The 27,881-nt window shown below is 39.1% G+C and overlaps 1 protein-coding gene across 1 annotated transcript; it reads right to left on the bottom strand.

Moving 5' to 3' along the window:
• Positions 1 to 866: 866 nt before the first annotated feature.
• Positions 867 to 27,503, bottom strand: ppp1r9ala (protein phosphatase 1 regulatory subunit 9A-like A). Its single transcript, XM_007546625.2, has 20 exons — positions 27,314 to 27,503; positions 23,736 to 25,760; positions 12,650 to 12,782; positions 11,858 to 11,978; positions 11,455 to 11,559; positions 10,987 to 11,113; positions 10,215 to 10,379; positions 10,053 to 10,106; positions 8,565 to 8,794; positions 8,342 to 8,438; positions 8,128 to 8,248; positions 7,879 to 8,030; positions 7,244 to 7,568; positions 7,113 to 7,170; positions 6,947 to 7,021; positions 5,936 to 6,143; positions 5,304 to 5,348; positions 3,712 to 3,828; positions 1,672 to 1,938; positions 867 to 878 (listed from the first exon to the last, which is right to left on the bottom strand). Exons 2-20 carry the CDS (start codon positions 25,608 to 25,610, stop codon positions 867 to 869), a joined length of 4,287 nt encoding a protein of 1,428 aa, XP_007546687.1. The 5' UTR covers positions 25,611 to 25,760; positions 27,314 to 27,503.
• Between the last annotated feature and the right edge of the window lie 378 nt (positions 27,504 to 27,881).

The following is a 27,881-nucleotide window of genomic DNA, read 5'->3' on the forward strand; positions in this document are numbered from 1 at the left end:
GTTTAGCTGAGATTTCACAAGCAAATTTATAGCATTGATTTTTAATTGGTTTAAAAGCAACAGACAAAGAGCAGAACAAATTTGTTTCATCTGATTTTCACTGTATTTAAGTTATTTACGTTGACCTTCGAAACTTAAAGGCAACTCTGATGACAAAAGTTGTAAATTTTCACATTAACATCCTAAGAATTAGATCAGGCAGAAATATAAGATTTAGTTTAGACTTTGTAATTAAGAGCTGAAAATGTAAAAGATTATAATGCTGATAACACCAGTGGATCTAGTCATGAGCGTTAGCTTGTAGCATCTTGACTTTCACCCCTCATCTTCTCTTGATTAGTTAGCTCTGGCTTTCCTGCTGCCATAAAATCCTAAAACTTCTTTTTGAAAAAGAAAAAAAAAAGTTCTTTGTTGAAACCTGATCACACAATCACATCCTTGTTGGTAAGAAAGACAGAAAAATCAATCACAAGTTCACTAGCTTGTTCCAGCTAAAAATGTCCTTAAACAAAGGTCAGTGTCCCCTCTGATCACTCTAGCCAAATTTTCCAATCTCCAGTTCAGAACATGCACAGTCTGGATCAAATTAAAACCACCCAATATGTCTTTTTCTGCAGAGAAAACAAACACCATATTTAAAAGCCAACTGTTTCCATTGGAACCACTGATCATACCGAACAGCATAATTTACATTCTAAACGAAACCTTTACACGAGGCTTTTAATAAGTTACTTGCTGATGGTTTCAGCCTTTTTTATATTTCATGTTCTACAGTCTTAATAGCCTGTGCCGACTCTGTTATGTTTTAACGCACAGACACGTCCATGCCCACACCCAAAATGAAACGTTTTCCATCTTTCCTCCAATTACCCCTCATACTACAGAACACCAGAATGGGAAATGAGTCAGCAGCTGTGAGGAAAGGCAAACCAGAGAAAACTTATTGCCAGTGCAAAAAAAAAAACAAAGGCTGTCCACTGGATTGGGGAGCATGTAATGTAAACTGAACCACCAAAAGACAACAAATTAAAACCTGCTGTGAGGGTAAGCTGGAGCAGGAGTGGCAGCCAGGAGGGATCACAGCATACTCAGGGGAAGAAAAAAAAAAGGAACTGGAGCCTGGTTGAGATCCTGGATAAACACCAGGAAAAGGAGCATATTATATCTCTAGTACTTCCTGTGCACATGCCTCTAAAATGATAAACACTTGACTGAGTTCACAATGATTTACTGACAAAGTCGGAGATTGTTTCAGGAAGCAGGTATACAAACAAAAGATAATTGTGAAAGGCTTTCCATTTGCGTGTGAACTTTGTTTTTAGAAACAGAAAGACTTCTTTTGCAACAACTAAGACTTGCTCTGTCTGCTGCACTTCAATTTGATCCATGGAGCCCATTCAACATGATTGCAAGTGAATCTAAATATAAATAAACTGTGCGAGGAAATCCCAGGCATCTCAAATGACCAAATTGTTAGTGAAGACATTGTTGTTGGTTCTGAATAATGCCGTGGTTGACAGGTGCAAACGCGTAGCAAATGACGAAACATATAGGTGAAACACGCTACAAACTTCAAAAAATAAAAAAAAAATAAAAATAATAATAATAATAAAAAGAATTGCAACAGAAACACACTGCAAACAAATGCTGCAATCTAGCAGTGAAACCTACAATGCAGCCCAACTCTAGCCGANAAGTGATGCTGTATCTTGGTTTTACTGGAATATTTTGAAAGTGCATTTGTTCTACCTTCAGTTTGTCGCTGTCTAAGTGCAGCAGCTGCTGGCCATCGATTCCCTTTGCGGTGAATTCAGATGTGTACTGATCCATGTTCATGCCCATTAGCCAGTGACAGACCTGCTGATTGGTCCAGTCGGAGATGGGCCGATTCTGCCACTGATACTCTTTCCCAGCTGGGACTGGTTCATCATCCAACGTCTGTAAAGAAAACAGATATTATAGATGGAAGTAAAAATATAAATACTGCTGCTTTTAATCCATTGTTTATTTGCTTTCAGGCAAAATGTTTTCATTAATTTAAATGAATTTGAAAACCAAATCTAAAAGTTGGGCACCTGGAGGCTGTCAGCACTATTTTTGTTTCCTCCTACAGATTATACTATTTCCATTGCATAAAAATTTTGTTTTTTATGTTTGCATATACTCATCATAGTCCCTGATTTCTCAGCATTTTTTTCCCATGGTGGGATATTAACAACAAACAACTACAGTGAAGTTTAAAAACATGATCTGGGTGTGCAAGTTTAAACTGTGAATTTTTTCTAATCCAAAAACCGGATTAAAATGATATGAAACAGGCTCCAGTGTAAGTTTTGATTTGATGTGCATTTAGGATCATTGTGCTGTTGGAAAAAAAACGACTGTGTTCATGTTTTGCACATAGGAGCACTAAGCATGGTAGACAAAACTGGTTGTTCCAACATGAAAATGAACAAATTGAAATGACTTCAATTTCTTTTGGTGAGGTTACATTTTCAGTCAAACTTAAACCAGTTTATTGATGGTTAAATTAAAATGTTGTACTTTCTCTGTAACTATGTGTAGACAATTTCAGTCTGCATGCATAATTTTCTCTTCATGTTTATCAGAGTAATTTAAAAATTTCACAGTAAATTCACATCATCCCAAATTCCTGTTTTTAAAGTTCAAGGACATGCCCTTGAACTTTAAAGAACACTTCCTTGAACTCTAAATGTCATATCAAAAAAGGTCCAAATCAACGTATTTTTCAACGTGACTGAGTTTATTTAAATTTCTGACCAAAACTTGGAATTGATTTATAGGAGTGCATCGATTGCAGATTTTTTTGGCCGATCCCCGATTTTTAAAATTGTTTTTAGCTGCAAACGTGTATAAATGACCTGGTGGGCCGGTCTATCAGTCAAATCTATCTCACTGCAGAGGAAAAAAGACTGTGCTTGATTTTTAGACCTTTGCTTGATTTTTAGACCTTTGCTGTAGTAGATGACATCAGTGTTTAAGATTCAAATCGGTGCACCCCTACTGATTTCCCCCCCCCCAACTTGGTTCAGCAGCCACATGATATGGCACTATAACTATTTCTGTGAGAGTGCTGATCAATATTAACAACAGGTCAATGCAAGCAATGTGATAGCTGTTTCAACGGGACTTTAAGTATGTTGAGAAAGGAGAGTAAAATCTTTACCTTTCTACTGAAGGGTCAGAAATGCTGCAAAGCAAATTTTAACTTTCCTAAAATCTCTAAAAACGAGTAAACTACAACATGTAAAAGCTGATAAACATTCCCCAAGCTAGTACACAGAAAAACAAGCGTGCATTCCTAGAAAAACACCCCCCAAACTCTGCAGCGTGTACAGACGGTTTCACACTGAGCTGCAGAGACGAACTGTATCAGATTAGAAGGTGAAAGAAACATCACTAAGCAAACAGGAAAAAACAGGACACAGCCACGATAAAGCATAAGTATGCACCATCCAAATCATAGCCAACTTAAGAAAAAGCTAAGCCACGTGACTTGCGGCAACACAAAACAAACCGGCTTTAACACACAGACATGCAGCGCTCATATTGTCTCTGTCCATTCACGGTTTAATCTGTGCTATGAAAGGGGGCGAGGCTCAAAGGGCATGCTTGAGAATGTCCCCTTTCAGTTGCATCAGGGCGTCCCCACACAGCTTTTGTGACCACAACAACAAGGAGAGCACTCACCTCGCTGGAAGAGAAGATTAAAGTGTGTGAGCGCCCAGACAGATTGGGTTCAGCGACAAACCCAGAGATGTCTGAACTGGGGCTGGCAGGGCTAGAATCATCTATGACTGAAAAACTCTGGAACAATGGGAAAGAAGGAACGCATTTACTAAAGCAACATCAACCAAAACACCAGTTTCTGTTCAGGACGACAGCTGAGGGAAGGGATGTTTTCATGGGGATTAAAAGTAATTACAGTGGTGGCAGTTAATACTGATTACACAGCAGAGTCATGACTGTGACCTTAAACATGTGAGGGGAAGAAAGGTCAGATCCTACAAACTACAAACAGTCCACCACCCAAACTACATGATGACACGCTAAACTACAAGGAGGCCATTTCTACTGAGAAACTGTCCCCGCCCCCACCAAAAAAACAAAACAAAACACAACAAAAACAAACACTAACTCCAGGTATGAGGTAATGTTTTCTCTGAAGGTATTTCATAAATGTTTATACGTTTGACTTGTTACATGGAGCCTTGCAGAAGTATTCACACCCCTTTAATGTCTCCACATTTTACTCTGTTGCAACCACAATCGTTTATGCATTTCATTAGCATTTTATTTGAGAAGCTAACAGAAAAGCCCGTTATTGTAAAATAGCAAAGTAATATATATGGCTCTCAATTTTTTTTTTTTTTTTTACAAATATTAACCTAAAATGTGTGGACAGCTTCAAGTCTTTTGGGACCTCTCATCTAGAGACTAAATGGTTAGCCTACTATTTGTTATATAGATCAAGTGGAGAGATCTGTTGTAGAGCATAATTATTAAGTCTAAAGATTTAGGATTGAACTTTGACTAGGACATTCTAACGCAGGAACATACTTTGCTCTAAACTATTCTACTGGCACTGTGTTTGGGCTGCTGGTCCTGCTTGAAGGTGAACTTTCACCCAAACACTGCCTTGTATTAATCTCCATCCGTCATCACAAACTCCAACCAGCTGTCCTGCAGCTTGCCCACAGTATATTACTGCCACCACCATGTTTCACTGTGGGTAAAGGCGTGGTCAGTGTGAAGTGTGTTCGATTTTCAGCACAGTGTGTATGTAGCCTCAAAAAAACAGTCCAAGTTTATGACTCCAACATGAAGAAAGAAAAAGATTAAAGGGTGTGAATACTTTTACAAGGAGACTGCTGCTGAGCTTGGAGGAAAGAAAACAGCATCTAAACTGGCAGGCTGTCTGATTTAATCAAAGTGACTCATTAAAATAATAAACGCATAAACTCAAATGACACACACCAAGTTAGGCAGAAGTCAAACGCTTTATATTTATTTACACATAAAACTCTTAAGAGCATTTTCCAATTAGCCGTAAAGTCTAGAAAATTACCCATGGGTTGTTTGTTCTCCAACCAGCCTAAATTCTTTCTTAAGGTAAATGTAAAAGGGGAAAAAAACGGGTAAAATTAGAAGTTAAAACTTTACCACATACCCACTACAAAACAAGTAGTGAATTATTCCAGGGATGTAGGACTGGAACGGTTAGTAATACACTACTGACTGTGATCTAGAGTCAAAGGAATAATAAAACGTGTATACTGTACCAAATCTAAAGAGCGACTGAATAAAGAGGACCAGGAGAGGTTTGTCTGTTTAAAGAAACATGGTCAATGGAGACTTGTCAGAAAGCAAAGCAGTAAAGTAAGAAAACAGCCACAAAATCAGTCATTTCTTCGAAAAGTGAAGCCAAAGCTTCAGCTCGTGTCTTGAACTCATTAAAAGGGAATTGTGGGAACAGCAGCCCACTAAAGCCTGGGTGACAGTCAGGCTTTCCACTCGGTAGATTTGCAGCATCACTGCAGATTCAGGCTGTAATATTTCTAATACGAACAGCTGGATGCTGTAACCACTTTCCCCGCAGTGACCAAGTAAAACGAGTTGAAACATCTAAATTACCGAATACACAAAATGTTATGCCTAACTATTGATGAGGAGCTGCAGAGTACCACGTGATGGAAAAACACCACAGGACCCAACCAGAACAGAGTTACCACATTCTCTACAGATCCAAACATTTTGCCTAAGGAAGTCAAGAAGGAAGTTCATCCTGGCTATTTGGAATAGTTTTCCACACAATATTTAGAGACTGAGTGACAGGACGAGACATTAAAGACAATTTAAATAAAAATGAGGTGCCTACAATTTATCTAAATAAATTCACAAAACAGTTGTCTACCTTAGTTTTACGATCCTGGCTTTGCTCACTGCTGGTTTCGTTTGCAGCGTATGGCAGGCTGCTGTTGGACGAGGACGGCTCTCTGTCTCTGTCTCTGTCCCTGTCTTTGTCTCCAAACCAGGAGAAAGGCATACAAGTGGGGACAGAGGTCATGGACTCTGCAGGAGACAGGTTCCCTCCAGATTCCTCTAGTAGCTCTGCAGACCCCCTGGACATCAGATCAGCAGTGAGATGCAGAGTTCTGCTACTCCGACATCAAAAAAGACAAAAGCTACAATATTTCTCTGCTTCAAAGCCTCAGCTATTCAGCTGCTATGGCAACAAGCCTAAAATATATCACCCTCAAGTTTGTACCAAGGTTATCACTGAAAATGTAGAAATTGCAACAGAGTGATACACTTCAAGTGTTTATGTTTGAAACTAATAGCAAAATTAATAAAAGGTTTTGCCTACTGAAAGTGTGCTTTTTTTTTTTGCATGAATCCATCTATCAATGCAGTGAATGCATAAAGATGATCAGACTGTTGCTGAGGCATTAAGGAAGCCCAGTTTCCCAGCCTCTGGGAGAATAACCAGGTAGGAGATGAACTCAGCATCTCCAACAAACTTGGACTTGATAAAACACAGAACCAAGAGCAGGACCAGGACCGGAAACTTCAGAACCTCTCCTGCAAACTCTTGAATGGACTTGGCGTCTGATATTGCATATTGTGCATCTCAAAGACTAGAATGTAGCATTTCTTAAAATACTGTTTTATTACTCTTATCTAATATTTTAATTTGATGAAAAACATTTAAGGTTTTTACTAACTTAGACCTTCTAAATCAACAGAAATGTGTTTGTGCTTATTCTAAATAATACATTACTTTCACTTTTGGAACAGAATTGCTGAAACAAGTAGAAGTTGACTTTTCATTGACATTTTATCAATTTGAAAGAATTTGGATGCTAGGCGTAAATTAGAAAACATCTTAACATTAAGAAAATATAGAATATTAGCAGAGTAATACCTGCTGTCCAAAGAAGCTCTCAGGGCCTCTTTCTCTTTGTCTTTTTTCCCTTTGCCGCCTGACTTCCGAAGGCCTCTGTTTTGATCATTAGGGATATGTGTTTAATTTTTTTTTAAGAAGGTGAGATCTTGGCTGCAAATGATCAGTGAATAATTCGGATACTTGCCCAAAATCTGGAAATCGCCTTTTAGGTTTTACTGCTGTAGAAGACTCACTCAAATCCTCTGTAACAAAGCAGAGATTAGCGAGAAGAAAAAGCCTTTGCTGTTGCAGACATCAAATCAGGTTCCTGCGTACCTTTGAGTTCTTTCCCTTTGCCTTTGGACTCTCTCTTCTTCACGTTGCGCATCAAACCCGGAGGAGAGTGTGGTGAGGACGTGTGTTTTGGAGAAGACAATGAAGGATTGCTACAGCATTCAGCACTGTCCCCCAGTGACGGGGACAAAGATGGACTGCTGGACATCTCCAATTTGCTTTTGGAAGTATCTCCGGTCTCGCCCGGATCGTCTTTCTGTCCATTTCCAGGGTGGCAGATGTCGACAGGGAGCGCTGGGCTTTCCTGGGTGGACTGCCGCCTCCCGGCAGATTCCTGCTCCTCCTGCTCGTCCTCTTCTTCAGTTTCCTGCAGGGACCGAGTTAATTATTTACAAGGACAATGCAAGGAAGGGAGAATAAAAGCTATTTATGCAGAAGAAACCTCTGGTTAGCTGTGTTTCAACGTTATGCTATCGTCTTCAAACTGAGTTAGGAAAGGATTCTACTGTCTTTCAGAACACGTCTGTACATTTAGAGAATGATAACAAACTCAAATATCACAACAGTTGATCAAATCTGCAGTCCATCCTGCCAGTTATGACACATAACCCTACCTCCATAGTGAGCATGCTGCACCATACACTAAAGCAGAACAGAGGGGCTTCAGAGTTTCAGACCTGAGAATGATGAGCGGGTTCAGCCAGGCCTTCCTTTAGTTTGCTTCGAGTTGGAGCCTGGCGCCGGCTCATCTGAGCCAACCGGCACTTGGCCTTCTGAGCGCTGGTGTCCAGGCGCGTAGTTTCAGGGACCACTTCGGTCCAGTCTTGATCTTCAACAGAAAAATAAGCGGTGCTTGCTAAAGAAGGGGGTTCACCTTCACAAATTTATGTTTTTTTGGGATTTTAACCATAGCGTGCACTATATACCTAAGAGAGAGTCAATGGATTGTGAGTTGTTGACCGAGTCTTGGCTGCCGAGTCTGTCCTCAGAGTCCAGACCGCTCTGACTCTCCACAGCTGAAGCCCCTCTGGACTCCAGGGCAGCAATCTGTGGACAGAAAACGTCATGGCCATGTTTATTTCAGTGACAGCAGCAGGTTAGCAGGTGTAGAAGCTTTCACTGTCTGACCCGGATTCTTACCCTGTTCTGCAGGCTCTCCAGCTGCTCCTTGTACCATTTGTCTTTTTCGTCCAGAGTCTTTTTCAGCTCCTCCTCTTTCTTCACAAAATCTATCTCTCTGTTGGGGATATGAAAAATTTTGCTTTTTTTTTTTTGGTAATGACATAATGCTTTCAGTTGATTGTTACTAAAAACACTTTTTAAAAAAATCACAATCTTAGCTGAAAAAAGAAATTAAACTCACTTTTGTTGGTAGTCTTTGATCAGTTTCTTGGCCTTGTTGTACTTCTTGTCCAGGGCCTCATACTGAGCCTGATTCTCGGCTAATTGTTCATTCACACTCTTGCACACAGCCTGGGCTTCCAGCCAGTAATTCTCCAGCTTTAGGATTTTGTCGTTGCTCTCCTCAATTTTTTGTTCCAGTGCAGATTGCCTTTCTTCCCACAAAGATTTGTCCTCCTCTGATTTGCTTAGCTGCAACAAAAACACAATCTTGTACCACACGTTCACAGAAATGTTGGTTTTCTTCTAGCTGTGGCGCCAACTGTGCATTTTAATTTAAAGCTAAATACTAACATAGGGGAAACAATTCAATTATAGGTGAAACAATTATTTAAAAATACAAAGACTGTTCTATATACATGCACAGTCTAATTACTGTCTACAGCCACTACATTCACCACCTGGTAAATATATTCATATTCCTTGAACCTGGATACATTTAGTCATTTTACAACCAAAAACTTCGATTTATTTTACTGGGATTTTATGTGATGGATTGACGCAAAGTAATGAAGTTGCATGAAATATAAACACCCAGCATGACGAGGCTAATAAGGAATAACCAGAGAAGTAGCTCAGAGGTCCATGGTAACGCTGGAGGAGCTGCAGAGATCCACGAAGAATCAGTCAACAGAAAAAAATCATAAGAAAACCTGTGAGCATTTTTCCACAAGTCATGCAGAAGAACAAACATTGGAAAAAGGTCGTCTGGCCAAAAGTGACCAAAGTTAAACTATTTGTGATGGAAGGTTACACCGCATATCTCCCTGACCACACCGTCCTCACAATGAAATAAGAGTGTGGAAGTATCATGCTACCGTTTACCAGTCAGACTTGATTGCAAGACGGATGTAACACGGGGAAATCCCACATAATCTGCTAGAGCCTGCTACAGACTTGAGAATAAAGCAGAGCTTCAGCAGGACAAAGAAACTAAACATACAGCCGGAGCAACAGTGAAATGGCTTCAAATAAACATGTTACAATAGTCCAGACAAAGTTTATCCTAACAAATGAAAATCTGTAGTAAGACCTGAAAACCAATGTTCACAGGTACTCTTCATAAAATCTCATTGACAATGAACTATTTTGCAAAACTGACAATAACAGTGGTATAAGTAAAGCTAGGAGGAGCACAATATCAAAAATATGCAGCTTTAATTGCAGCAAAATGTGCTTCTACAAAGTATTGACTTATTGATGAATCCTGGACTTATTTTTCAAGGAAACGTTAGAAATCATGAACCGTTGTCCTTCCACTTCACAACTATGTTCTTCTTTGTGCTGGTCCATCACATAAAACCCGAATGACGTATCCTGAAGTTTGTGGTTGCCACAGAATTTACAATGTTTCAGAGTGTGACTACTTTTGCATGGGATTGCAGTTTTTCTAATATTTGTCATGTGTATAATTTTAAACAAGATATGTAATTTTTTTTTCTCATCCTACCTTTTCCTTCAGTTGATGTATTTCATCTGTAGCAACGCTGTGCTTCAGTTGCAGCTATTAGATATGATTAAAATTAGATAGTTTGTTCCATCTAATAAATCAGATACTGTATCAGCAAGAAGAAGTTTAAACATTTATGAACAGAGAAGACATTTGGTGTACCTCTTTGAACTTGAAGGCCATCTGAGAGCTGTTCATGTCCGTCGGCATGAACAAGGCCTCTGAGTCCGGCAGCTCCAACACCTCCACGTTTCTCCCTGGAGAGAAATTGGACCCAAGGATTCTTTCTTCTATGACGTCGTCGTCCTCGTCCTCATACCTCTCCTCCTGAAAGATATCGCTCACTGTGAGCTCAAACACACCTTGATGATCTCATACACATTGAACATTGGTACAGCAATACTCCCAGGGTTTACCCCTTGCCTGGAGGAAACAACATTGGATTAGTCCGCAGGAGTCACTTCAGGGGCTTGGCTGAGCATGTTCATGACAATAAAGGCAAACATGAGCAACCCACTCAATAGATAAGACTATGACCACACTCTTTGCACAGCCACACACCTTTGTAAGTTTGTCTTTCTCTGCTCTAAAAAAGCCCGTTTAATCTCTGGATAGTCTCAATGTTGCAAAATTAGGCTCCTGTGGTGGCTTGAACTTCAGAAAACAAACATTTCCCAACTCTGATGGACAGATGGCAGCTGAATGAACATTTTCCAACAGCAGAGTTGTGACACATGGCTTACTCATAGGCAGCTGCTAATTTCCTGGATGATCCAGGGGGGGATTGGTGTGGTAGCGGTAAAATGGCTAATGCTGCGCAAATGTCATTACTGCATTATTATGATTACAGGATTTACTGTTGTAAACATTTTGGGGGTTTTTTCATACAAAGCACTAAACGACCAGCTTAAGGGTCACTGTGAAGCTGACTTACCTCCTCTGTAGAGTGGTCGTAAGGGTCATCCAGGTGTTGCTGCTGGTTCCTCTCCTGCTCCAGTGTCTCACTAATGAGGCGGGCCACCTCGCTCTGAGTTCCCGGCTTCTCTCGACCAATCAGAAACCTGTTTTTTTTTGTTTTTTTTTATAGAAACAAGCATACTATACAATGTAGTATTGTACATGTTGCTTTGGATACCCTACAACACAACGTTTTGTGTCTTTGACACTAAAGTATGCAAACTAGAAATGTGTTTTTGAACTCACTTTGTAATGCAGGGGAGTTAAATTTGCCTATAAATCATTACCATAATACAACTGAACCTTGGCCTCCCGTCTAAACTCTCACGAAAGAAAAGTTTCTCAACCAGCTTATTTAATTATAGTGGGATAACAGCAACACAGTTTGGCAGCCAGCTGGATATTTAGATTGAGGTTGTTCTGAGGGCAGAGGAGTTAAACTGACCTCACTGTGCCTTTGGTGTTCTTCAGGACAGTTGCAGCAAACAGCTGGGTGACTCCCACCAGGCTGGTCCCATCCACCTCTACTATCTGGTCATTCACCTGTATCCTACAGCAAGAGGAAGTTAAATCTGTGAGGAGGACTTTAAAGCACGCCGCTCTTGTAGGGTTTTGCACAGACCTTCAACATGAAACAGAATATATTAAATGTGCTTCAAAAGACAGGATTAAACAACTATTTTCTCTTACTTTCTTTTGAGACAGCTTCTAATAATGGGATTGTTTCTTTTCCATGTCTCTTACGTTAAACATGGAAACGTTTTTCACCGTGTTATAATTCAGATAATAGAAAAAAAAAAAGGGAAGAACGTATTGTGACGGGTCTAACTACCGCAGAATTGACTTACCGTCCATCTTTCTCAGTTGCTCCATTCTCAGTTACAGTTTTCACAAAAATACCGAGTTTCTCCAAACCCTGGTCAGCTCCCACTCCCATTCCTATGATACTGATCCCAAGCCCATTGTCTCCTGCTGGCAAACAAAAATATTGATGTAAAAGGACAGACAGGAAGAACGGACAAATAAGCTGAATTACACAGTTTTATTAAAAATTGAAAATGCCTAACATTTGGCTTAAGGTAAAAATAAACCTGATGTTTTAACTCTTGGTGAGTAAAGCATGCTAAAAATTACATAAATAAATTACATAAATCATATGGAGGGATGAAGACTTAATGATGGATGTTTGTGTTTAAAACAGAGTCACAGAAAAGAGAGATAAGAAGCTAATAAAAAGGAAAACATTTTTTCCTGTCATGTGGAGATACGTTTGTGGTTAATTCATGCTGCAAATCACTGACGTAGCTTATTGTTTCCTTTTGGCTTTTCAACCTCTCCGTTATGGGACATTTAAAAAATACTGGGAGGCTTTAATTGAGGTTCAAAGTTACTGGTGTTTTAGTAATGTTATCCAAACAGTTGGTACCAGATGCTAAGGTCTGCTTAAACTCTCTATTAATTGTACGGTCTTGTTTTTAAAATACTTGTAAATCCATGTTCTACCGTAGCTGCTCTCCTCTGCGGTGAGAGTGACGTTGCCGTAGGTGGAAGGTTGGAGAACAATCTGAATGTCACTTTCCTTACACGTTCCTCTTGAATTAACTTGCTTAATACACTAAAAACTTCCTTTTGTGACTCACCCTTTTGAATTTCCACAGGAAACACGTCCATTTTTTCCACTCTCTTTTCCAGCTCATATTCTGCAGATGCTGCAATAGGGTCCACATCATCATTGCGCCGATCGTAATCCTCATTGGAGAAGGTGCTGAAGACCTGGGCAAAATATTAAAAATAGGTTATTTGGATGGCTTCAATTTTTAAGCATTCCTTTTTCAGTGAAGCAAGGAGGATGCATTGGGTTTTTTTTTTTTGTTGTTGTTTTTTGCTTTTCTTAAGAATGGTGTGATGACACTCACAATTTAAGCTCTTATAGAAAAATGAGCTACTTTGCTTTAATGCTGATAGATGGATAATGATTTTGGACCACCAACACTGAAATCCCCTCTCTTTTTTTTTTGAATATATATATAAAGATGCCTAATTTTTACTCATCTGTCTGTTGAGACGGCCGCTTCACATATTTGGCAGATGTAATGACACTAAAGCATGAAAAGAATTCCCTAACGATATGCTGCAGAGATGTCAGGAGTTGTGAAATTTGCAGGCGGGTTTCTCAAAGCGCTGGATGCATCTCAGAAAGACTTTTCTGGTTGCAATTACAAAGAACAGACATGCAGTAGTGATGATCATGAGGTACTGCGGAAAGTGGGACACAGCTGTGGAGAGGTAATCAAGCAAAGATATATGACAAATATTCCTCTCAGTGAAAATAAACTGGATATATGTAAAAGAAAAAATATACATTTTGATGATAATTAGATTCCTAAAGATTGTTTATTATAAACAAAACATTTATCCAAGTCACAATGATTGACATAAGACCAAGCTGTTCCTGCATTCAAAGTCTCAGAAGTCTGTCTGCTGAGTATGCTCTCATCACAGGCCCAATCCTGCAGGATCACATTGTTTCTGCACATGTTCTATGCACTTGGAGGGCCAAGGGGCTTGCAAAGGGAAAAACACACAGTCTTTAACATAAACATATTTGGCATTGTTGATTTTTCAGAGTGCTACAGAAGCCATAGCTTACACATATAATCCTGTTGCTGTTTAAGATTCATTCCTGAGAAACCCAACAGGAAAGGAGCTAAATAATTTATCTAATCCTTCCTGGACTTCAGACCACAATGAAAACACAAACAATCGCGAAATGGCCTTCAAACAAAAGAACAATCACAAGCATGTTTCCAGGTCCACAAAGGCCTGGTTTCAGAAGATGTCCTGGAACCAACTAGAGTGGCCATCACAGTCATCCAAAATCTCTGGTAGGATTTGAAAAACACACATGCAGCACTCGGGCGAGATGCTGGCATCTGACCGATTAATCATGTTTGCAACAGGTCATGAAAGCAAAGGGATTGTACTAAGTACTGAAGATGCTCGTCATGGAGGATTTGAGTTATTTTAGGAAAGCAATGCTTTAAAATGTCAGCTTGTGTTTAATTTGAGCATATTACTAATCAAATTAGTTGCTATAAGTCATTTAAAAATTATCCTTGCTTGAGTTGCTCCTTGCAAACATCTGTTAGTTTGGATACACTGCCAAAAGACCTGATTTCTGATGATGGATTAAGCAAATTTAGCTACTAATGTATAAAATAAAATACAAAAATTAATGTGGACAACAAATATACACCATTATACAATAATGGTTTGGAACTATCCAAGTTATTCATTGATAGCTAAAAATAACTATAAAATGAATGTAGGAATAAACAATGTGATCCAGTAGAGCAAGCAAGTTGAAGCGCATAAGTATTGACGGTTAAACCTTATTGTCCTTATAATCTACTTTACCTATAGAAAATAACGTGTTTTTTTTTTTATCATTTCCATTGTTGATTATAATAAATAAAGAAAAGGTATAAAACCACCAGATTAGAATTTCTAAAAAAAAAAATAATTCAGTTTAATTTGTGCCAATTAAAAATAGTGTCACATTTCTGTTCAATAAATTACAGAGGAATTATCTAATGACCAAAAATGCCACAAAAAAACACAACAAAAAAAACAGAAACCCATTCAGCATGTTGCAGTTGCACTTTGGAGTGTAAAAAACATTTTTTTTATTAGAAACAAGACAGGAGTTAATTAAATCCTGAACAGAGCCTGTGAACTGTTGATGAGAAAGTAGATTAGCTTAGCAGACTCCATGAGGAGCTTATGCCTCATTATAAGGATGAACCAACAAAGGACCGTCAACAAAACCCTTCTGTTTAGAGCATTGCTATTACTTATCTGGGTGAAGTCATGATGATTCTGTCACAAAAACATCGCAAGCATGTTGATAATTTGACTGCAATATTTGTACAGGAGAATGACAGTTCTCAGTAAACAGACGACTTAAAAACAAACGGAGCAGCTTAATCTTTTGAATTTTTTAGAGTTAATTTTAAAATCTAAATGATCTGAAAGTAAATAAAGTATAGAAATGTTCATACTGACTTAACCTGCTTATGTTTTAGTTCTTAAGATGTTACGCAATAGATTTGCTCAGAGAACGCAACTGTAAACTAGAAATGTTTCCTAACAAAGAGATCAGATTTCCATAACGCAGATTTAGTTTTCAAATGCATGCAGGTTACATTTGTTTGGATTAGATTAGCAACACCCAAATGTGCACACAAAAACATTACATTATAGAATAAACCGCTAATCATCTTCAGCATCTGGTTGACGACCGACACTCCGAGGAGCAGAGCCCAGGGATCTTTTCTGAACCGGTTCTATACAGAAGCCCCAGCACTTCTGGTGACACCAACCATAGCTGGATTCCAGTAATCTGTTCTGTCTTAATGGACTTTTTCACGTGTTTCAAAGGTGACACTGGTTTGGATTCATTGAGAAGATGCACAGCGCTGAATTGAAATGAACGGAGGGCCCCAATAATACCTGCTGGCTTTGTACAAAAAAATCTGAACTAGTGGGATCTTCTAACAATGTTCTTGTTCTTTGCTTTGATTTGAAAAACAAAAAAAAAAACATTCAAAAATCAACATTTAATTAATCAGTCAATGTAACTCGTGTCTTTTTTTCCTTGCTAATGCAAATAAACTTTCTAATATGTTCTACAAAAAAACGTTTTTGCCTCTTCACAAATTTCTTCTGTTTTTTGAGTTGTCATTGTTAAATTCCTCAGATAAAAGAAATTTGAATATCTAAGATAGACTTAAATACAAATCATTTTTAGGATGTCATTATTAGATTATGATGACAGAATAAAAACAGCTGAGGAATCTGCCACAAACTTAAAAACTACTTTACTGTGGGAAAAAAGGCTGCAGCAGTTAAGAAATTAACGAACAAAAAACAATCGTCCTCCTTCAGTCTCCCTACTATGTAGACATTGGATGCAGCCCAAAGCAGTGCAGACAGTAAATTTCCAGAATAACTCACCAAGCGCTATATTTTAATTGGCAAAGAAAGTCACTGTAACAATTTTATACTGAATAGTAGACACAGGCATGAAGACATAAATGTTCGTTTACAACACTGCATGTGCTGGATGATTTTTGCACTTATTTCAAAAGATTAAAACGTACACACCAGCCCCCAGTCTGTAATGTAGGCTGATTCCATTTGTTGGATTCCATGTTTAGCTGAGATTTCACAAGCAAATTTATAGCATTGATTTTTAATTGGTTTAAAAGCAACAGACAAAGAGCAGAACAAATTTGTTTCATCTGATTTTCACTGTATTTAAGTTATTTACGTTGACCTTCGAAACTTAAAGGCAACTCTGATGACAAAAGTTGTAAATTTTCACATTAACATCCTAAGAATTAGATCAGGCAGAAATATAAGATTTAGTTTAGACTTTGTAATTAAGAGCTGAAAATGTAAAAGATTATAATGCTGATAACACCAGTGCATCTAGTCATTAGCGTTAGCTTGTAGCATCTTGACTTTCACCCCTCATCTTCTCTTGATTAGTTAGCTCTGGCTTTCCTGCTGCCATAAAATCCTAAAACTTCTTTTTGAAAAAGAAAAAAAAAAGTTCTTTGTTGAAACCTGATCACACAATCACATCCTTGTTGGTAAGAAAGACAGAAAAATCAATCACAAGTTCACTATCTTTTTCCAGCAAAAAATGTCCTTAAACAAAGGTCAGTGTCCCCTCTGATCACTCTAGCCAAATTTTCCAATCTCCAGTTCAGAACATGCACAGTCTGGATCAAATTAAAACCACCCAATATGTCTTTTTCTGCAGAGAAAACAAACACCATATTTAAAAGCCAACTGTTTCCATTGGAACCACTGATCATACCGAACAGCATAATTTACATTCTAAACGAAACCTTTACACGAGGCTTTTAATAAGTTACTTGCTGATGGTTTCAGCCTTTTTTATATGTCATGTTCTACAGTCTTAATAGCCTGTGCCGACTCTGTTATGTTTTAACGCACAGACACGTCCATGCCCACACCCAAAATGAAACGTTTTCCATCTTTCCTCCAATTACCCCTCATACTACAGAACACCAGAATGGGAAATGAGTCAGCAGCTGTGAGGAAAGGCAAACCAGAGAAAACTTATTGCCAGTGCAAAAAAAAAAACAAAGGCTGTCCACTGGATTGGGGAGCATGTAATGTAAACTGAACCACCAAAAGACAACAAATTAAAACCTGCTGTGAGGGTAAGCTGGAGCAGGAGTGGCAGCCAGGAGGGATCACAGCATACTCAGGGGAAGAAAAAAAAAAGGAACTGGAGCCTGGTTGAGATCCTGGATAAACACCAGGAAAAGGAGCATATTATATCTCTAGTACTTCCTGTGCACATGCCTCTAAAATGATAAACACTTGACTGAGTTCACAATGATTTACTGACAAAGTCGGAGATTGTTTCAGGAAGCAGGTATACAAACAAAAGATAATTGTGAAAGGCTTTCCATTTGCGTGTGAACTTTGTTTTTAGAAACAGAAAGACTTCTTTTGCAACAACTAAGACTCTGCTGCACTTCAATTTGATCCATGGAGCCCATTCAACATGATTGCAAGTGAATCTAAATATAAATAAACTGTGCGAGGAAATCCCAGGCATCTCAAATGACCAAATTGTTAGTGAAGACATTGTTGTTGGTTCTGAATAATGCCGTGGTTGACAGGTGCAAACGCGTAGCAAATGACGAAACATATAGGTGAAACACGCTACAAACTTCAAAAAATAAAAAAAAAATAAAAATAATAATAATAATAAAAAGAATTGCAACAGAAACACACTGCAAACAAATGCTGCAATCTAGCAGTGAAACCTACAATGCAGCCCAACTCTAGCCGACGTTGGGCTAGAAGCGGGATTCGTCCTTGACAGGTTGCCAGTCCATCACTGGGCAACACAAAGACACACAGGACAGATGACATGCACAAACACACACACACACACACACACACACACACAATCGCGCGCGCGCGCACACGCATACACACAAACACCTGAGTATCAATTAACCTAAAAATAACGTTTTTGTATACCAGAAGGAAGCCAGAGTACCCATAGAGAACCAACATTCACGGGCCTTTCTGCAAACTCTATGCAGACAGACTTCTGACTCAGATTTGAAAATTGAAGGTATGTTTTCCAAAATGCCTAATTAATAACTCTGTCTTCTCTGTATCAATTTTGCAAAGCTTGTGCATCGTAGTTTTCTACAACTGTACCTGTTCAATAACGCCAACGAAGACTTTTTATGGATGTAATGACGTAGCACCGATTTTTTGTTACTGCACTGCATTCATGTGCCGACTGTAGCAATATTTCCTCGTCTCAACAGGTTCAACGAATGCAGCAGATAAAGAAAAAACAACAAGGGAAGAGCAGTAAAAGAAAAACAATGACACTGCATGCAATAAAGAGCGTATGTGTGCGTCTGTAGAAGGGTTAAATTCAGCCAGTGACAAATCTTTCAGTTATATAAATTAGGCTTTTTTTTTAACTGTCAAGTGAAACAAAACCAGAGTTCACATTTGCAGATAGGATCAAATTTCCAAAGTACCGGAGCACACGAACAGGTTTAACAGGTTTGTCCAAACATGGCCGACAAAAGGCTATTTTTGTCCTTGCAAAAGCTGCTAAAACTCTCAACAATTAATCTGTTGTTTCAGTAGAAAGTGGCAAGAGGTTAATAATCAGAGACATTTTCGAAGTGTTTACTATAAGCTCTAACCTCATGACATACAGGGTTAATGAACAGCGTTGGTCTGCCTGTATTAGTATTCTGCCCTCTCTTGTCACCCACTAGCCCAGGTGGCTGAAGGGAAGTCAGATCTTCTTTGAGACATTTTGGCAACGAAAACAAAACCATGACAGCAAAGCGGGCATTTAGCTGCAGATGGAAGCCGTTATTTTTGTGTGGTTTTAATACAGATTGGCTTTGATAGCGTTAGAACAAAGATTTAAAGCACATTTGAAAATGACTCACTCGCCAAAATATTAATCAGAGCATTTTGCAAAGACAACAAAGTAAAACATGCCTTAAAACTTTGTTCTTTTTGAAACAGGTGAAGCATCCACAAATCAGTTTAAAGACGAAAATGCAGGTGCACAGGAAGTTAATCGGATTATAGAAGGTGCACGCTTCCTGCATGAGCAAAACAAACATTGAAATAAGTAAAATATAAACAAATAATGCAATGAACTAAATTCCTGAACCACACCTGCTTCCAGTGAACACAGAAGGTGGTTGCTTGACTGAACCACAGTTGGGACTTCCTGTTCTTTTGTAGGGGGTGGGGCAAAGACAGCAGGTGCAAATATTAGTTTTGATCTTTATTCTTGACTACCATTTTAAGTGTCTTTCTGTTCAATATGAAACAAATACTATGACAACCTGTTTAGATATACAACATAGCGTGCTCTAAAAAGCACTGCGCTCTAAAAAGCACTGCGCTCTAAAAAGCACTGCGCTCTCTGTCCTCCAAACAGGACACACCTACAGCACGGCACACTTCACATTTTATTACTTCTGACTTTTTCCAGTACTGGAACATACAGAGAAACACTCAGCTCCAGATTACAACCATTCAAGCTCATTTCAATTTTAATACGGCCATATAGATTTCATGCATTCCTGAAATGTTTTGAGGTGGGGGGTGACATGACAGAAGTAAATGTCCAAAACATTTGCTGTGGCCCTGGTGGTATTCTTTCAAATTAATGACTTAGAAGACATTGCTTTCTCAACTTCACAACTTCTTGTGGAGCTGTTAAGTGCTGCAACTGCTTAAGAAAAAAAATCCCTCGAAGAAATAGGTCTGATCATGAACATCATCAATCAATCTCCAGAAGTAAATATTGCATTTGCCCTTTAGCATTGTGTTTTATATAAGCCTGTTACATTATTCCACCTTGTTACGTTTGTTTCTGCAGATTAAACCAGATTAATTAACAGGTCTAAGACCCTTAGCTCCCCTGCTGCACTCATCCCTTTAAGACTGGGATATTAAATGATTTAAGATACCACAGTCATAAAGTTAAAGATGAACTGGGGAAGTAAGGGACCATTGTTGGCAAATGTGACAGATATGCTCTTTAATGATCTTTTTTCCCCATTAGGTTTTGGTTAATGTGTAATCATTAACACTTAAAATTAACCAAGAAACCTGCAGCTTCTGTTACTTTAAATAATGCTCTGGGTTCTTCAGTGACCTTCTAGATGAATCATATTAAAGAAATTAAAGGTCATTTTCACCAATGCCTTTGTGGATAGCAGTCACTGTGGTTTGCTGGAGTACCAACATTTTACAAAATGGCTTTGTAACCCTATCCAGACTGATAAAGGCAAATAACTGTTTCTAATAGGTTGGGTACGACATTTTTCTTCGCCTAATAAAAACTGGTGATGCCCATATTGTATTTACATTGGTCATCTCTGTCTGACATTAACATTTGTTGATAATCAGCATGACAAAAAAAAACTTTTTTTTTATGGCAGCGGTTACTTTCTGCTTTTCTGTGATCTGCTTACAAGGGGAGCAGCAGATGCTAACTTCATCTGGCAGTAGTTACTCTGTTTCTGTCCTTGAAACTGTCTTCATCCAAGCTTTCCTTTGTAGCCCAGATACGGCTGTTGCATGTTGAAAGTGACTCCCTCCTTTCCTTCACAAAGAGGATCTTTCTTCCACACAGGACATCTCATCTGTCAGGAAGACCTAGGATACTAAGGGATCCAATTCTGATGTGAACAACAAGCACAAAGCACTTCTTCTCTCCTGGTCAGCTAAAGCTCCAATGAATCCAATTCCAGTGCCAACTTATCTAGTAGAATGTACTGTTAGTGGAAAGCTAGTCAGGCTACAGGTAGAGATGTAAACAGAGCAAATACCCTTGACACAGACCTTTTGCCACCTCCTCTTGAGCCAAACCTGGTGCATATTTAGGACTAAAGTTTGGATTTAAAGTCTTCACAAGGTCTCCTCTCTTACAAGCTACCAAAGGAACAATATTTCACATCATTTTAAATTATGTACTTCCTCTTTATTGCTTAATCTCTCACTCTGCATTATACGTTTACCACTGCCACTCGAGCAAATTATGATTTCTTAAAGCAATTAGATTTGGTAACAACATATTTATTGCAGTCCCAAAAATACTAATGCAATGGCAGAAAATGCATGAGCTCAATAGGAGTTTCCAGATTTATGCGCAAATGTCATAGAGACAAATGTCTGAAAACCATCCGTGTCTTTATCAGTCTCCTACCTTACTTTACCATCATTAAGATTTTCCCATCATTTTCTGTGAGCTTTAGCATCTCAGCCACCAACAAACATATAAGGTGTTTACCAAGGGCAGTTAGAGACCATACAATTGGATAAATATATTGTTGGCAGGCAGATCCTAAATCTCTGGCACTTGAAAGAGGATGTCCAACCAAGTCATGCTTCCAATTCATCTTTTGCAAAACAGAAAACATTGAAATTGCAAAGACCTTCATGTTTCAATTTATTAAGCAGCTTTAGCAGCTAAAATTAAAAATGGGCAACTGCCTGGCTTATTGCACTGATGTGAGACTGGAAGGATAGGTTTTTAAATGTCCCAGTTTAATTTTAGTCACATACAGCAGTCTGTTTTTGTCTTCACTCTGGGTCATCTTCTGGTTCCCTCTCCCAGGACCCCTGATGGTTGGGATGGAAATTGGGAGGGGGATCCACACCCTGTGATAACAACACATTTTGAAGGCCTGAATAAACATGTCAAACCGTGCTGGGGTACAAGGGAGTGTTATTTTGTTTGCGTCTGTTATCTTAATGTTGGTTAGATATTGCAGTATCTAAAAAAATATAAATATATATAAATTTAAACTTGATGTTTGTATCCATCCAAAGCGTTTATCACACCCATTTCCAAAACACAAGGCATTTCTTGTTGTTACTCCATCAGTGGAACGAACATATCTTCTTTAAACACAAAGCAACCTTCTATAGAGCAGTCATGCAGGTTATCAGATGTAATTAAAGTCTTTGAGGGGTGAATAGTGTGATTAAGGTCAATTCAGTTCCACATAATTCAACTACAATCAGTATGCTTCACTTTCACTCATTTAATTTAACCTTAAGGTTAGGTAACCAAGAAATGACATTTACATAACCGTGTCTAATAAAAAATTGACTGTGTTGCATGCTCTACTGTCACATATGAAATTGTCATCCTCTGATATGGCTTAGGACAGGAATGTTAGAGACTAGAGACTCTTCTTTTGTTACCGGTTGTTAAAAACAGTCCGATTTTATCTGCAGCTCCATCTACTGAGCTGCAGTGAAAGTCACATACTTCTAGCAAGGCTATAGAAGGGATATGATTCACTTCCAAACACCCAAGACAGCTGTGGCACAAAAACATAACCAGCAGCCAAAGGGGGCATAATTTTTGAAAAACATGTAATTAAAGAATCATTGTTGAACAGTGTGAAAAAGATGTTTGTTGCAGTAAATCCACACAACTTCAATCCTGGACTTTTCCTTTCCCTCAAAATAAAGTTTCTATCACCTGAAAGCTTTGCCATCTGTCTCTAATCTGAATCAGGTTTAGGAACCAAAGGCAGGAATCTATCCAACTGGTCAAATATTTATCAGGATGCAGAGTGTGACACCTGGCACTTAAAATATAACTGGCTACCAGGCACTGCAGCCAAGTAGTTCTTTGTGCCTGCAAACACTGATTTTGCAATTGAATATTTGCTCCATCTCTAATGGGGTCACAGGTAATATTTCTCTTCTATGTGAATAAGTCCCACCGTATGTGGGAGAAATTTTCAAAAATACAGTGAAGTAGTCCTTAAGCATTTCACGAAAGAGGCCAGATAATTACAGCACACCATTTACAGCAGATTGTGAAGATGGACAGCTTATTAACAGACTTTTTTTCTGTCATCAATACTACACAAATTCAAACCAGCAGCACCAACAAATGAAAACAAGGCAACGTAAATTCAGACAGAAAGCAATTTGTGCTACAAACATGCACAGAATCCTTGTAACCCCCTGAACAATTACAATTTTTCTGTCACGTCATATGAAATTTTTCCTTAAACAACTACGAAGTCAGAAACACACACTAAAAATGTTTCAATAAAATCTTCAAGACAATCTTGCATGTTTGGAAAAACATCCACTCGGGGCACTCGCGCAGAAGCGGCCGAGATTTTCTACAATACAGCATAACGCTTCACACGAAACCCTGACTGCAACTTTTGCCGGTTATAGTCCTGATTTCACAGGAACTTTGCAAAGTCAACACTATTTCCAAAAATACTGTTACTACTACATTGGCCTAGTCTCCAAACTCCTCTCACAGCTCTCATGAGATTAAGGAGGTAGGCTGTCAAACCACCCGCCTTCCTGTTCAACAAGAATAAATAAACCTTTTTTTTTTTTCTTTCTTAACAGTCACAGATCTTATCTGATGATAGATTTCTGTGGAGTGACGCGAGCATAGCAGACAAAAGCATTCATTCTCAGCCTCTGCTAATTTGTTCTGTGTCTACAGGGAACACCAGGTCAGACACCATTGCTGAGTCAGTGAGACAGTGGTTTATGATGAAAATACTGCACAACATATTTTACATTTGAGTTGAATAACAATGCTTTACACGTAAACAACACACTTACCAAAATGGGATCTGTGGAGAACCTAATTTTCCTTTTTGGGGGAGGTTCATCCTCATCCGAGAGACCAATAACTTCATAACACTCATCATAATTCTCATAGATTTGATCATCCTCCTCCTCATCATCTTCCTCCTTCTCCTCCTCCTCCTCCTCCTCGTCTTCTTCCCTGATGACCTGGTCTACATCTCTATCATCCACAAATGCTGCGTTCTCTATCCCATACACCACTGGAGAGACTCTATCCAGAATGTTCTCCTCTACTTGCTTCTCTAGTGAATCCTCCTCCTCTTCCTCCTCCTCCTCCGCTACTGCTTCATCCTCTTCATTAGTGTCCTGACTCACAGCTAAGTTATCCTCCTTTTTCTCTAAACCAAATCTCTTGTCATCTGCTGGGACTCTACCTTCATATACAGTGTCTGCCCCCCTTTGTGCTTCTTCTGTAGTCTCTTGTGATGAGATTTGAGAAGGAGAGTTGAGGTTTTGTCCTGATGGAAAGCTTCTTTGTAGGTCTTCACAGAATTCGTCTTTCTGCTTATCTTCAGTGATTTCATCGTCCTCACTGTCCGAGGACTCATTCTGTACCACCACCAGTTCAGCTCGCACTGTGCTTCCCCCTTTGGAGTCAGGTGATGAAGCCTTGCTTTGTGGCTTGGGCCCTGTAGGGCTGAGAGCTGGGCCATCGTTACTCTTGGGTTTTTCCGGGTGTTTATTCCGATCTACGTTCAGAAATCCGCCAGCTGACGGCAAGGGCTGTTTCCCATCCCTTGGGGGTGAACTCGATGGTTTACCACCCTCACCAACAGATGTCCTACTAAATCTATCAACTGCTGGTGAGGGGCACTTGTAGCTGTGGTTAAGTGAGGTTGTTTGCTCTGATGAGCGAAGTTTCGGAGTGGCATCTGCCGCCGAAGATACATCACCACTAGCCAGTAATGTCGGTTTAGTTCCCAAAGATCCAGATTTGCTATCTTTATTTTTGATGAGGACATTATTAACAATTGAAGAGTCGGTGACTTCTTTGACAGGAGAAGTAGTTTTGTGTGAGACGTCCTTGGACACAACGGTAGGCTGTATGTGTTGAGTGGTGCTGTGTTGTTTAGGAGACACCACTCCTTCTTTCCCAGCAGATGTGTTGTTGTCGTCTGAGTCATTCTCAACTATATAATTTTCCAACCTCTTTGACAAAGGCCCTGCATTCAGCGACACTCTAGACACATGCCTTTTTTCACCGTCAGCTATCTCATCTGAGCAACTTTTAGCTGCCGATGTGGGTGTTTGCTCCAATTTGCCAGGACTCTCTTTGCATCCCGACGCTCTCCTTGCGTTTTTCTCTTCATCCGAGGCACTTCCGAGGGACAGACGATTAACCACTCTATTTGGGGACTGTTTTTCAGCTGCTGGCTGCTCCTTGATGCCTCTTTCAAAGAGTTTTCTGGTCACAGAAAACTTCTCCGCCAGAGCCACTTTGTCGATCTCAACATCTTCCCCCTTGGGTGTTTTATCTAAACTGTGGGATTCGGGGCTTGAAGCGCTGTTTAAATTAACTCTGTGAGTGCTGACTGGAAACTGCAACTTTGTTGGGGAACCATGGGGGGCGTCAGACTTTAAAGTTTGTTTGACTTCTTGAGACTCTGGTTGCTGTCCATCCATTTGTAGAAATATGTTCTTGATCTTATTCACTCTGGTTCCAAAAGGCCTTCCCCTAGACTCATCCCGACTTTCACTTGATCCGTTTGCAAATGTTTTTGAGGCATCCTCGGACTTTGGCCCATCAAAGGAGCACTTGATGGTGTGGAAGTCAGACTTGTAAGCATTTCTGTGAGGGGACGCGCTTCTAAGGCTCCTCTCCCCTCCTTTGTTTTCTGTTTTGATCATCTTGGTTGTTTATCGCTGCAACTTCACTCCAAAACAAATCAGCTTTGCAAATGTTTTGATGGAGAACTACAATCTGAGTTTAGGCAACCATTTCCATGGGTCCGGCAGAGATTTTCTGGAGCACTGTCCTCTCAATTCAAGCGAAGTCATCTAAAGAAAAGAAAATTAACGTTTTAATTAATTAACAGACATGACACGGAATTAAACAAGAATTTCAAAAATGACAATAATTTAACTCAGACACAACTAGGGCTGCTAACTGTCCATTAATATTTTGAATAGCTAAGGTAATGAGAGGAGCTGTCAAGCATGAAGTTGATACAGAATGGATCTTCTGCATTCTGTTTTTTAAGAGTCAAAAAAGGATTCAGAGGACCATTACTGATGACAAGAAATTTGAAACAGAGGTTAGATTGATGAGAAAAACAATAGTTTTTTCAACAAAATCAGATACCAAAATATGAGTCAATTTTTAATTTTAGCTCTTAACATCTATTTTCACAATGAAGGGAATGAGTTTTATTTAGTAAAACAAAATTTGTTTGTAACTAAATTTATGATGTATAAAAATGAAAATTCAAGCATATTAGAATGATAAATATAATTGTTAAGCTCAAATGTCTAAAAAAGGATGTACAACTGAAAATGCTGCTTATTTTGTCGACATATAGTTCTGATTAACTTGTGATGAACTGCAATAAATTACATACCCTGCAATTAACCCAATTAAAAAATTTAAATAGAGTCCCATACTACTTTTAGAAAATGGAATAAGATATGAAGTTTGGGAACTCAAGCTTTTCACATGGATCAAAATATCTCATTCAGGTTCTTTGGAAGTGTTTATTTTAGGAGATGAAAACAAATAGAGCAAAGTAGTTAATTAATTACTTCTTATTTCATCTGAGAATAAACAAAAAAATTACTTAAAGAAACATCTAAATGTCAACTGGCTTGGTGGTAAGGTTTGCTTGTGGCTTGCACCTCTGCTGCTAAGAGAGTGACGTCAGTGTATTTTGATCCATATTCAGTTTTCGCTTTTGCTATACTTACCCAGACCTGGAAAACTATAAAATCAAATTTAATGTTCAACAGAGCTCAGAAGAAAGACTGTAAAGTCGTAATCCAACTAAATTCATATGTCTTTTTAAGTCCTTGTGCTCTGTTTATCTTTAAAAAAAAAGTTACGTTAGACTAGTTGTGCTTTTCTTAAAATAACTTTTTGTTAACCGCGAAAAGTGGTGGAAGGTGGTTCCTTCGTACAACCTTGTGAACGAACACTAGTCATGACATAAAAACACATTTTAGACGAAAATCAGAAAGGTTCAGGTGCAACTCAACATTGATTTTAAGGTTAGCTCGCGTGCACAACCGTTTGAGTGGATCTGAATAGTTGTTTGACTCCTAGCTTGAGCTAAACTTAAGCCAAACTACTCGGGCTCGAAAGTAAAAAGAACCATTTGCGGTACTTAAATCGGTAGGTTAACCTGTGTCGATATCACTGGCAACTCCACCCACAGATAAAGAACGACACAAAGTTCAACTCAGTCTAGCAACACTTCAATAAAGCCCGAACGTTAGTACCTCAGCTTCAAACAATTCATTGTTGCGTTTCAAGTACGAGTCGTTGAAGTAGTTCGCACCGGCCAAACACGGTCTGCTGTGAAAACAAAACGTAAACAACAACTTTCCCGGCCTCTCACCTAGTTGCGTTACAGAGTTAGAAGCCGAAGAGCTCGTCCGAGATTCCAGTTTTGCTCCGGTATCAAACTTGTTCCTTCTCGATCTCCGCCATCATTCCCCGCTCCAGCGGCGTTTCCCTGCCTCCTCTCTTTGCACTTCCAGATCTGTGTGTGCCGCGAGCTGCGCGCGCAGTCAGCCACTTCCAGTCGGGAACGCAGAGATCGGGAGCGCGCGCACATTCCAGGACTGTAACCCACTACTCCTTTTCTTTTCCCCCGACCAACAGTTTCACCACAGCACAGCTTGCATTAAAGAGAAATGCTAAAAGAAACGCGTGGGAACTAGAGCTCACGTTGAACTACTTAAAGAAAAAAATGACTCATCTTGAGTACGAAGATGGAAATGTTGTTGGACTATAACAGTAAATTGTTCAGATTAACATAGACTTTCTTTCTTTCAAGATTCTTTGAGCAGTGACCTCACTCTCCTGCTATGATAGTTTACCTTTTGTCACTGAAGCAGTAGTTCTAAAAACATGAGCAATAAAAAGAGCAAACTCAAGTAGTTAATGCATTACTTTATTTCATG

The sequence above is a fragment of the Poecilia formosa genome, unplaced genomic scaffold (genome assembly GCF_000485575.1).
Source record: "Poecilia formosa unplaced genomic scaffold, Poecilia_formosa-5.1.2 Scaffold16, whole genome shotgun sequence".
Taxonomy (NCBI): Eukaryota; Metazoa; Chordata; class Actinopteri; order Cyprinodontiformes; family Poeciliidae; genus Poecilia; species Poecilia formosa.